The 13,171-nt window shown below is 41.8% G+C and overlaps 1 protein-coding gene across 2 annotated transcripts in view; it reads right to left on the bottom strand.

Moving 5' to 3' along the window:
* NUP58 (nucleoporin 58) overlaps positions 1–12,891 on the bottom strand; it is a 33,530-nt gene extending 20,639 nt beyond the window's left edge. Inside the window, exons 1-6 of one of the 2 annotated variants that reach the window (XM_074377941.1) lie at positions 12,631–12,891; positions 8,218–8,339; positions 6,261–6,416; positions 5,495–5,632; positions 4,027–4,137; positions 438–462 (exon numbers count right to left, since the gene is read on the bottom strand). In XM_074377941.1, the coding sequence (XP_074234042.1) occupies positions 438–462; positions 4,027–4,137; positions 5,495–5,632; positions 6,261–6,416; positions 8,218–8,339; positions 12,631–12,737 (659 nt within the window). In that variant the 5' untranslated portion in view covers positions 12,738–12,891. Of the gene's footprint in view, positions 1–437; positions 463–4,026; positions 4,138–5,494; positions 5,633–6,260; positions 6,417–8,217; positions 8,361–12,630 lie in introns of both variants that reach the window. The other variant, XM_074377940.1, reaches the window with a different exon arrangement.
* Positions 12,892–13,171: the final 280 nt, after the last annotated feature.

Genomic DNA, 13,171 nt, shown 5'->3' with positions numbered 1-13,171 from the left:
CACGATGTACCTGGAGGCCACTGTCCTCTCCCTCATCAGGAAAAGATGCTGCGGGCAACATAATTTACATATAGACAGCATGTGTTTTTCATTTGTTCATATAAATAAAAGGTGCTCCAAGAGTAAAGTTTCACGAGTTGTCCAATATTTAATCAGTTAAAAAGACAGAGACATATATTTGTATTTATTTATATTATCTGGAGAAAAACCAACCCCTTCCGAGAAAGAAATGGTCATAAATTTTCTTAAAGATTTGACCTTTCATAATCTCTCCGGAGCTTATGCTTATTATTTTATCTTTGACAAAAACTCTTTAAAATAATTTTTCTTCTAAATGCCTATATGGTTCCATTTACCTTCAACCATACCATTTGCCTACAATTTAAAAAGTAAAGCTCTTTAAATAAAATATTTTAAAAATTAAATTGTAAACTTACTCTGGTCTTGTTCCTGTCTTATCACCTAGAAAATTCAAAAAGCTTTGTGTAAAAATAGGTAATTTAACAATATATTCAAAATACAAGTTTTAAGTTAATATGAAGTAAGATATAAATAGAAACGGCTAAGGGTTTCTTAGACTGCCTCTTCAACCCCGTGCCGTGTCATGACTTGCCACAGATCCCACACACACGTTATAAAGACATGTTTATATATATAAACAATCATGAGGCTGACTTGCATCTATTTCTTTCAAGAGCAAGAATCTTCCTTTTTCAACTATCTTCCCTGAAAAATCTTCTCACCTAGGAGTTTAATGCCTGAGAGCTTTATCTGACACTTTTTAAGGCCCTACCGGAATACAATACTAAAATATGTTGAATTACCAAACTTCCCTAAATATTTTACAAAAATAGCAAATTTTTTAAAAATGAAGTTTTTATTATCTGTAGACATATCAATAGCTCTCAGTAAGAACACATATTTGATAGCATTAACAGCAAAAACCTAGTAAGTAGAAAAGTAAAATGCTCCTTCAGAAAATGATGCAGTGACTCACTTTCTGCTTTCTGCTTTTCCAAAATTTATTTCTGACTAAAAAGTAAGACTTGCTTATTTAACAAAATATAGAAAATAAAGAAATCCACAGAGCTTCACTCTACCTTTTTCTGCACTTAATGTACATCTTTAAGGGCAATCAGGATTATAAGTGATATTTTAACATATTTTCTCAGCTTGTGAGTATTTTCCATGTCACCTAAAATGACTTTAAATGATCACAGAGAATTGATGATACAGTGGTTATCATAACCTTCATGTCTAACCCTTTCCTTGGCACGTCAGCCCTCACTGTATAAATGCTACTGCAGTGAACATCTTCATCCACAAACGCCTGTGCGCTGCTTTATTCACATCCCAAGCAGAGGAATCCGAGGTCAGAGAGTATGCCGGTGACGGCATCTGACATATTATCAAGCTCATCCCTTGAAACAGCTGTCACAATTCATGTCCCCATCGACCATGAATAAGAGTACCTTTTCCATCACACCCTCAACAATAAACATATTAAAAGAGATCATTGCAGATAAATAGGTGAAAAATGCCACTGTATTACAGTCTTAATTCATATTTCTGATAGCATTAAGTGAAACTTTTATTTCAAAAGTTAATTCGACAAGTGTGTATCTCCTTTTGTGAACTGCCTATTCATGTGATTTGTACATTTTTGAGATATTTGTCTTATTGACTTCTCAGAGTTATTTCAACATTAAGCATATTCTTTGTCTCACATATATACTTCATGTGCCTATTCCTAAAATTAGATGCTTATAATTATAATACACATCTCGATCTCATAGATGTCACGTGAGAAAATAAGCATCAAGAAAACAAGGATTTTACTCTCAATTTGTCATTTATCTTTGTACATGAGGTTTCTTTCTGTTTACTTGTTTGCTCCAATTGTAGTTTATTTTTCTATATTTTGTGTTTCATTGATTCTAAGATTTTCTTCTTCATAGTTTATCATTCCTGAAACTGGCACTCATGTTCTACAGTGTCTTAGATTAAATGAGACACTAATATAAAACAGGGATTTTTTTCCCAAATAGTTCAACTTGTTTACTAATTACTGTTTTGCTATACTTTTCAATATTCCATTTTTATTATATTTTACAAAAGTTTGCATGCACACAAACGTGCACCTGTTTCTGATGGCCATGGACTCCAACTAGGAAAGCATCCTTACGCTCCCATAACCCACCTTGCCTACGTCACATTATCGAGAGCAAAGCCCTGTAGCAGATCCGAGTGTCCTCGGTTAATTACAACGCTCTGGCCTTTCTGTCCTGCAGCTACACGGGCCGGCCAGGAGTTTTCCCAAAGTGCTCATGCCTCCTCACCCCTAGGTCCTGCTCTGGGCTGCCCCTCTTCCCAGAAAGCTGCTTCCCACCCCGCTCCACCTGATTAAATCCCCCCCAAGACTACAAGTCCAGGCTGACAGAGATTAACGCTGGAGATAAAAAAAAAAAAACAAACCCTGACACATACATGGGATCAGCGGGGACTGGGGCATGGTACACGAAGCCAGGGGCACTTGTCCCGCACAGTCCTCCAGCTCAGCTCTAGCTGAGGTACCCCCAGAGAGCAGGGCACTGGGCTGGTGAAGGGCAAGAGAGGGGGGACTGACTTCTCACATTCCTCAATCTGCTCCTTCACAAGGAGCCTAAAAGCAGTTACAATGAAGAGGGGCATCTCAGGCTTAAAATAAAAGTGGCTGGAGGGCACCAGGCGCTCCAACTGAGTGCGCAATGAGCTGCTAAGGCCCGGAGGCCGGTTTTGAATTAGGGAGTTGCTACAAAGAAAATCAAGTGAAAACAAGAGATAGGACCTTATGTTTAGAAATTAATTTTCATTCAAAGAGAAAAAAATCCAAATCTTCTAAGACTAGAAGGATTTTGCCAACTTTCAGGAAAGTAATTTACTCTAAAACAGTATCTCCTTATAATAAAACCCACATCCCATTTTAAAGATTCCAACAGATACAGACACTGAAAATTTCACACCTTTATCTTTTATGTCATCTAAGCTCTTCAGAGAGGTTCAGTGCAGTATTCGTGTATGTACTCTAGTGCAACATGCGTTCATCAGAAGAGATGTTGCAAAACAAAACAAACCAACCATTCACATGGAACCAACAACCACAGAAAACCCTCAAAATAAACTTAGGTTGAAAAAAGTTTTTTAAGAATATTCAGCACAACAAGAGCATAGTGAGAAGGGAATTCTCATCCTGGTTGGTGGGTAAATACACTGGTAAAATGTTTCTGGAAAGTAATTTCACAGCATATGCCAGGAGTCTCCAAAATGTCCCTCCCTTTAAGCCAATGATTCACTAGGTATTTGCCCTAAGGAAATAACCAAAACATGAACAAAAACTTATAATAAAAACAAACAGCATTTCCCATGTGCCTGCCTCCGCTAAGGTTTTACAAACAGTAATCCCCAAACCAACCCCTACTCTGTAAAGCGCTGAGAGGATAAACAACTGGAATAAGGTCAAAGGAACGTGAACAGGTGAGCCAGGATTCGCAGCCCGGCAATTGCACTATGATGCCTCTTTCTGCAAGGATGCCAAGTGCAGTGATAGCCTCCCAAGTAAAGAACTGGAAACACACGCTAACAGCCAGATGACGGCTGACCAAACGAGGGTATATCCATTAATGAAAGTGATATGGAGCGGCACTGAAATATTTTTAAAGAATTATTGACACTGATTACAACTTGTGATATATTACACGAGAAAGAACAGGTTACAAAACAATATACGTATCACGGTCCTGATTTTAAAATGTTAATATTAATACACTTATTAAGCTAGCTACATAAGACACATGTACCTACAAATCTGACTTTTCTACAAAAATAAATTCTTAAATGCCCTGCACAGACGAAATTTGTGAAACATAAGGCAAACTGAAAAACAAACCTTTACCGCTGAATATTTAACCAACAATCTTCCTGACACAGAAATTTAAGTTTCCTCAACAGGCCTGTTGGAGCATAGGATTACAGTATACCATTACTTACTCTTTTTATCCGATGAGCTACTAAAATCTATGCCACCAAGGCCTTCGCTGCCCGCAGAGGAAGTAGCTGCCGTAGTTCCCAGAGTCAAGCCTAAAGCATTCTGTCCAAGTCCTGCAAACAGACCAAACATCAGTCACAAGGCTCCGCGGTCTTTATGATTCCTCTGCTGACCAGCGCACTCAAACGCTCTTAAGCTGGATCCCAGATTATCTTCACACTTGATTTAGACCAACAAGAAACAAGTCTAGAGCATGCTTTGGACAAAGACTGACAATCTTGCTTGGACTGAATGGTATATGTAGTTTCGACAACGTGATTTTGATTTATTAAAAGGGCCAGAACATATCTGTTCACTCAGTATATGTGGATATTTGATTTTTAGTTGTTTTTAAACCCTCTCTGCCAAAGCAGCTTTTGTTTGCTTACTGTCTTCCAATCATGCTTTGGAAATTGCATACTTTTAAAATATTCTAGGTTGGATGTGTTAATTAACTCAACAGAAGAAAACAATGTATACAATCAAATCTAAATCTTCACGTAGTATACTAAGTATCTCACAATTTTATTTGTCAATTATACCTCAACAAGGCTGGGGAAAAACAATCCAGCATGAACTTACAAGGTTTCAGTGTAATATACAGCAAATAGTTTTATTACTAGTGAAATTTAAAGAACTGCTAATTAAAGAGCTACAGTTCAAACATCATCAAAATTTCATATTCCCAAGTTCTTTTCAATAAATTAAAAAAAAAAGTAGACTTCACTTACTTAAACACTACCTCACTGACAAACGGAATTGAAGGAGCTAGACTATAACTAATCTTAAGTCATCAACGTATACCTGTGACTCAAACAGTAAAACTTCAGAGACCTTGCATTGGTAAATCACCTAAGTCCATGCTTTTCCAAGCTGACACAATGTGCTTCTCTAGACAAAATGCCATTTACTTTAAAACCAGAGGAAACAACAGGATGTACTGGGTAAGAGCACAGGACCAATGAAAATGATTTAAATCCTGGCAATGTGTGAAAACACACAGCTGAATAAGTAACTTACTAATTTTTAAAAAATCAATGGCATCTTTAGGTTAACATAACCACCATTAAGCATTGAATAGTGTGTCAAAGGGCCTAAGAAAAATCAGAACTGATCTAAAAACTCAGTAACAAACACAAAAGCAACCCTCTAACTCTAAAGACAAGTTTCTCTAGAACAGTTTACCAACTCCTTAAACAGGCCCTTCTTTGTTTCCCTATCTAGTCAGTCAATACTAAGGAAATGTATTTCTAAAATATGGCTAAAATACCCAATTATGTATTAAAAACTACATTTTATAATTCAGTTTTTACTCTAAAAGGAAAACATAACAGTTAAAGAGACAACGTGATCTGCTCAAAATGTGAAAATAAAGACACAGTAAATTTAACTGTAAACATTCACTGTTTTTGGAGAGCAATCACCCATCACCTGATGCCGCAGTGTTTGTGCTCTGGAAAAGTGAGCCTCCCAAGCCAGCCAGGGCGCCCCCTAAGGACAGGCCCGCGGACGCAGAGGTAGTCGTGGCCGTCGTTCCACCCAGGTTATTCAGAGTAAATCCTGTGGATGCTGCAAACAGCGAAACAGTCAGCCTTCAAAAGGAAACATCATTTCCAAGCACATCACAGAAAATACAAACACTTCTAAAAAAAAACTGATGTCATGGTTAAACTGGCTCTTGGGAAAAACCACTCACTTAAAGATAAGATTGTATGTACTTTAGAATAAAGAGAAATAGTACCTTCAAAGCAAAAACCAGTGACAGAAATAAGGACTTTGGTTAATATTTGCATGGGATCAGGTAACTGACTCTAGACAGTAACACAGGGTGTTCAAGCCAGGCCACCAACTCCACATTCAAAACCAGATGAATCCTAAGCCAGGCAAGGTTTATGAAAACTCGTTACCCTGCCTGTCACCAAAATGCTCCTTGAAAACAAAGCAGATATGAATCATTTCACATGTGACCTCTCACTCTCTCCCCTGCTTTGCTCTGTAAATAGAGACCAACGTCCAGGAAGGCCTCTGCCGCTTTAAGGCTCAATGCTGACCTTCACAAATCAGTCCCTCAGTAGGTCAACACTGCTGAATGACCAAAATAAAAATTTTCCCAAACTCAAATTATCTTCACTAAAGGTAGGTACCTATGTTCACTAAGCACGTAAGTTCACACGCCCCGCTCCCCGCTGGGCCGCACCTGCCGGAGCCGACGTTAGAGCGGACGAGAGGGTGAGCGCCCCGGCCGAGGCGGAGGCCGACGTGCTGGGTAGCGCGAAGGGCGTGGCGGGCGCCGCGGGCTTGCTGAAGCACAGGCTGAAGCCCACAGTGGACGCAGGTGTGGTGGCCGGCGTGCCTGTTTAAAAAATAACTCCTTTTTACCAGAACTACATGTATTACACCCAATTCTGCCCTAACTTTTGGTGCTAAACAGACGTGTTTTCTGTTGATAACAAGGTAAGTAGCATCCAAGGGAAGAAAGGTCACCAATCTTTAATTTATTTCAACTTTTAATTGAAGTTTAATTAATTTTAACTGAGTTCCCTCATTGTCCTCGCACCGTTTCACATCACTTCCCGTCCTCCAGGTCAGGGCAGCGGTGACCTGGTTACTCACATTCCCTGCAGCACATCACTACAGAGAACTAGCAGGTTTTGGGGCTGGAAGGGAAACCATACTTTTTAGTCCAATATCCTCATATTATAGGTAACTAAAGGACAGTCATGTTGTATCTGGCAGCTGAGGCCTCACAACTACTTAGATACAACCAGGGCTTCATTCCAAAGCTTCTGGCCTAAAGTTTGGTGCTTTTTCCACTAAAAGGGCTTAAACGACTGAAAAAATGTATTATGAAATAAATTTCTACAGAAAAATCACTTCAGTATTTAAAATTATTTCTGAATTTAAAAAGCATTATATAGTTGTTGATTTTTTAAAAAACTCAAATGCTGAGAGGTTCTTTGAGAAGTGGGAATCTGTGACCTACATTCAGTTCCTCACTTGCTCTCCTCTGCACCCCAGCCCTGTGAGACATCAGGGAAGAGAAAAGTAGGAAACACAGATGTGGGCTCTTTCCTCAAAAATCCTTACCCAGAGTTAATCCTATGGCTAAAGCTGTTGCTATTGCTGGGGACAAAAAGAGAAATAAAATGTAATCATCAACAGAAGGTGGCATTCTCTGGTTTGCCACAAGCGCGAGACTTGGAGCCCCTTCAGGGCAGGTAACCCTGCTAGGAGGACTGGGAGGGACTGCGTCTGTTCCGCCATCACCACTGCCCGCACACGCGCTCTCCTGCAGCACTGGGGTTCCTACTACAAGCTGTATGCAACCTGATTAATTAGGGAATGAGGGATGTAAAATGCAAACAACTATTGCCTATAACAAAATGAGGCAAGGAGGGAAAAAAGCTTCTCCAAGCAGAACACCGGCACTATCTGGAGAGGCGACCGCTGGGCTCGGGGCGGCTCCTGCGCGGCTGGGGAAGCGCTGCCACCAAGGCTGGGAGCTCAAGGCCAAAGATGGTCACAGACACCAAGAGGCCTGAGGGCACACGCTGAATGTGAATAAGGAAGCAAACTTTGAAAACAGTGGCTCCAGGGAAACATGTTTTTGGCTCATAATAACAAATTACCTGTACTTTAAAAACTTTTCATTACCAAAATGTCCACCAGAAACCTTTATATCTTACCCTTTTCGTTGTGAAACAATTGTTTTAATAATAAAAAATTTAAAACATCTCTTAGGGATGTAAATTATGAAGTTACAGCAAAATAGGAAGCCAGCTATCCCATCTATGCTGAATTAATTAATGTCCAAATTGTCAATCTGACGTAATCTTCACTAAGGTAAAACACTGCATTCTATAATCTAACATAAAATATTAATTACTTTAATCCATTGTATTTAAAGAGATTTATCTCCTTTAATTCTTAAATGTATGTGTGTGCTTTCCTTTCTTATAGTAATGTAAGTCATAGCTAATGGCTGGGCCTATTTCTGGCCCTCAATCCCACATCCCTGTACTTCTTTTCATCTCTCTACATTGTTTAGGGCTACCACCAATGACGATCCTTGTAAAGGGAGGAGACATAGGACAGAATGCACAAAGAACAAACATCCCAAACCTACTCCCTGAAAATGTGACGATCCTCCTTACCTGTGTTTGTTCCTCCTAGAGTGAACCCAGTGGCAGATTTAGATCCAAAGAGCCCGGCTCCAAAACCACCCGAAGAAGCAGATGTAGTTGCTGGCGTCGTGGTGCTTCCAAGAGTTCCAAAACTGAGTCCCAAAGAAGGGTTGCTTGTTTATAAAAAACACAAAGTAAAGCCTACTGGAGCCAATACTTATTTAATAAAAATGAAAACTAGCTCTTTGGGGCTATTTTCTTCATTTAACATATCTCATACATCTCCACAAGATACAAAAGCAACAATTCACCTTTAACCAACCAAGTTCAAATATTTTTCTGTTCTCTTTAAAAATACATCCACATGTACAATGTCTTTAAAAATACAATACCAGCCTTCAAGAAAGGCATAATCTATAGCAATTAGCATTTCAGATCCCAAGTCATAAACAGGGTCACACATATATTCTGCCTTCACCAGTTTTTGTTTGAAAGCTAGTATATTTTTAAATGGCCATAAGGAAATCCTATAAATGTGGATTACTTTCCTTTTGAACTACTCATGTACAACTCACACTGCTAAATTCATCTGTCCTTCCCCAACTGCTAACATAAAGAAAAGTTAGACAGAGCCAGAAATAGAAAAGTTATTCTAAGTTGTCTTCACCACCTCTCTCTTGCTGTATTACCATCACTGGGGGTGGGGATAATGGGCAAGAACAGACATATCCTGGCACCAGTAAGTGGCGATGGAAAACTACCCTCTTCGAAGATTATGTGTTCATCAGCAGAAATCCTCTTCAGAGTTTCTGAAAGCTTAAAAAGAGCAGCTGCTAACAACAAGTGATGTGAACAAAATTCACAGCTTTTCAGCTGTTCTTAGCAAACTTCAGAGGCTCAAATTTGCTATCTCTAGGTGGGAGAAGAAATTATGTAAATATGAAAAAAAAAAAAACCTTGATGATACCTCGAAGATTATACAGTTCTCTCCAACGCGCTGGCATGTGGGAGACATAACCTTTTTGAGCCTCTATTTCCTCAACCGCAAAATGGGAGTAACAGTACCCATTTAGCAAGATTTTTTTGTAAAGATTAAGAGATTACACAGGGCAAATTAGCTTCACCCGATAAATGCTGTTGCTACTGCTATCATAAGGAGCACATACAAATGCAACCAAACACACCACGCACAATAAGGAGCACTTACAAATGCAACCAAACACACCACGCACAAGGTATCCCACCAGCTGGTCGCTGGGGGAGGAATGGAGAGGGAGGGGCTTACTAAGGAGGCAGAACTTGAAATCAGTCCTCGACTCTGAGCAGGAAGGAGGGGGTGTATCCTAACTGTGTGTTAGCCTACCACTGACTTCAAAGTGATCCGTATGAGCGAGCACACGTGTACGTGCCCTGGGTGTGTAAGCACAAGGTTAGGGTTAGCAGAACAGGGCTGCAAGGTCTCACCCACAATTAAAGCACAAATCTTTAAACACTTAATCAACTGAATCAAAAATGTACTTCAAGGAACACTGGCAAATTCTGAAGAATCAAATTATGAAAATGCTTATTATGTTCTCCTTCCTCCCAAACAAATCAATGATCCCATGTTTTTATAGCTATCTCATAAATAAATTTTAAATGTATTTTAAGAAAATTTAAGTATTTAAGTTTCTTGACATTTCAAGATAAACGAAGACACAAAGAAGTGTTTCACAACTTCATAAAGTTGAAAACGTTACCAAAGAAACACATCAAACTGAAATCTTACCAGAGAAGCAGAGGAGAAATATCTCTGTGGCAGAGAAATTTACTGAAACAAAAGCTCCCCCAGACCTAACTAATTACTGCCTCAACCAGTACTAGCTGCCAGTTCCTCAACAGGACGTGCTGTGGAAAAGCCGAGCAGACCTGCAGACCAGGAACAGAATCTTAATTTTCCATCCAGAATGTGCATTTAGGAGCTGACACAACAGGAGGCATTTACTGAGCACTCAGCAAATGTCAGACCCAATGCTAACACTTCACTGCGTTTATCTCACTCAACAACTCTTTAAGGTAAACATGACTATACCCCTTTTCCAGATGTGGGAACTGAGGCTTGGAGAGTAACTCTCCAAAATGATATACCAAGAGACCAAGTCACCAGGTGGCATTAGGGGCAGTCAGGCCTCCAAACCAGTACTCCAACGGACAGGGGGCAGACTTTCTCTTTTATTAATTTCTCAGGCTTTCTAAAGGCTGTATAAATTCTTCTAGTTCACTGCTAATAATTTACTCAATGATTCAACAAGTATTTATCAGAGTCATTTTCATAATAACACCAGGCACTGCTGCAGGGATGAGATCGAGTGGTAAATAAGACTCAGATCAGCCCTCAGAAAGTTTCCAACCATAAAGAAAAAGATTAATCAATCATTTGTTCATTCGACAAATAATGTGCTGAGCTCCACTGTGTCTCCGGGAAAACGAGCATGAAATTTCTCCACCATCACAGAGCCTACATTTCGTTGCTGGCATCAGACAATAAACAAGTCAACTGAAAAATGTAATGAGCTGGTAACAACTGTGGTAAGTGCTATAACACAGGGGTGAGAATAGAAACCTCTACACTGACAGGTCAGAAAAGGCCTCCCTGGGAAGTGAGCACGAATCCCACAAAACAGGCACCAGCTCAGCACAGGAAGTGGCTGGGGATGCCAAACAGAGGGACCTGCCCGAAGGTGGGAAGGGGTTTGGCCAAGTCCACCTGAGGAACTGAGAGAGGCCCAAGCTGCTAGAGCAGTGTTTTTCAAACTAAGATCAGGATGCCCTGGAGGAGTATAAAATCAGTTTAGCAGCTCACAACCAGCATTTTTAAAAAAATGAAACAGAACGAAATAAAAAATAACAAAGCACATTGCAGGAAATAAGGGCAGTGTCTTCTGTTGAAACTGTTACTTATTTGTGTGCCTGTAGATACTATTTTTTCATAGTGAGTTTGGATCACTGAACTGGAGCAAACTGAAATGAGTTGGGCTCAGGGTGTCTGAAGAGGTTCTAGACTGTTTGGGTCTTGCAGATCATGGTAGGATTTATTTTTACTTCATTCCAAGGACAGGGGAAAAAATCACTGAAGGGAGGCAAAGGGAATTTTTTTTAAAATCACTGGCTACAGTGTTGCAAAAAAAGTTGGAAAAGCAGTTGAGATAGCAACTTAGATACCACTGAGCTAATCAAAGTAGACAGGGGCAGTTTTCTTCTAACACAGGATAAGTCACTGGTTGAGAACCTGGCAGGAATCATAAGTGTTTTCCTAAGAATGTAAGTTTCCGGGAAGCAGGACTTACTCATCTTACCGCCTAACAGAGAGCCTACTACACAGGAGTGTGTTCAATAACTACTTGTCCCATGAATGACAAGAGTCTGCAACAGGGTGGTGGCTCTGGAAATGAAGCAAGGGGAAACCGAAGAATTAAAATTATCAGACCTCGCCGATTAAGCACGTAAAACGAGAGGAGAGGAGGTATTAAGGAAAACTCCAGATTTTTGACTTCACTGTACTCTGTGCACCACCATCACCCTCTCCCTTTTAAAAGGCAAAACTGAATGTCTTTTTGCCTGGTTAATTTACAACCACATTCTTCAAGCTTCAGGAGTGATCTAACTCGTTCTCAGTAAACCTCTTGACTTGATCTCCTCCACCTTTATCTTCAAAAGATTGAGTTCTAAGGATTAAATCTCGCATCATTAAAATCTTTAATCGCCTTTCTAGATGTCTGCTAGCCAAATTGTGGCGGTGTAGCAGGCCGCACAAAAACGAGGACTATGGTGCCTACATTTTGCACCAATGTGAGTCATTACAACACAGTAATGTTACCTATGATATACTAATTAGCATATACAGTTCAAAATTATCACCAATAAATGCCGTAACAAGTATTTAAAACAAAATAAAAAAGGACAGATAGGATCCCATGAGGCACAAAAGGTTTGAAAGCGCGTTTAACATAACCACGACACCGTTAAACCAATCATTAATGTCCCAAACCGTATACCCTACAATGGCATCTCAATTATCAGGGAGAAACGTGTAATTGTCTCCCTTAAAATTTCCTATTGAGTATCTTCTTCTAAAACCCCACAAGTTAGTTCCATTCATCCGTTTCACATTCACCGTACGCCGCAGCCTGGTGCCGCACTGGGCCCAGACTTCGCGTGGAAACAGGTGTCCCCCGCCCCCTACGACCCTCAGGCTGTTCCCCAGGTTCCCTCGCCTCCCCGCCCCCTACCCAGCCATCCGCCCCCACCCCAGGCCCTCCAGGCCGCCCTTCCCCGCCACACAGACAGCCCGCCCCCCCAGGGTTCCCCTGCCCCCAGACCCCTCAGGCTCCTCGGTCCTCCAGGCCCTCCGCCCCCCGGCCCCCAGGCCCGCCCGGAAGGAGGCCGCCCGCGGAGCGCTGTTACCTAGACGCCGCGGTCCCGAAGGAGAAACCGCCGCCCGTGCCGCTCCCGCCGGCGGCCACGGTAGAGGAGCCCAGCGTGCCGCTCCCGAAGGAGAACCCCGCGGACATGGCTGCCGGCTCGGCGCCGTGGGCAAGCAGAGAGGTAGGCAGGTCGCTCCCGCCTCAAGTATGAGGCAGGCCGGGAAGCATCGCTCCTGCCCAGCCCCGACCCGGCGCGAACCCGGAGCCAGGCGGCCGCAAGAACAGGCCTGAGGGGGCGGAGACAGCGCTGCGCACGTCGGTCGGCCGCGCGCACGCAGCCCCGGAAGTACGCACGCCGCGCAGGGGCCGCTGGGAGGGGGTGGGTGGGGCCGTCGCGCCGCGCAAGGCGCCCTGGGACGAGCTGGGGCGGCGCCCCGAGGTCCACCCCGTTCGGGTGGTGTCTCGCCCTTGGGTGTGTCTGGACGTCTGTGCTGACGTAGCTTCTGCTTGTGGCTATTGCGTCTCAGTTATTGCTTCTTCTCTTGCTTGCAGCCAGGGAGGATGCGCAGAGCCCGGCGTTG

The sequence above is a fragment of the Camelus bactrianus genome, chromosome 14 (assembly GCF_048773025.1).
Source record: "Camelus bactrianus isolate YW-2024 breed Bactrian camel chromosome 14, ASM4877302v1, whole genome shotgun sequence".
NCBI classification, from domain to species: domain Eukaryota; kingdom Metazoa; phylum Chordata; class Mammalia; order Artiodactyla; family Camelidae; genus Camelus; species Camelus bactrianus.
The sequence above is the reverse complement of the archived record's forward strand: the minus strand, read 5'-3'. Positions and strand labels throughout refer to the sequence as shown.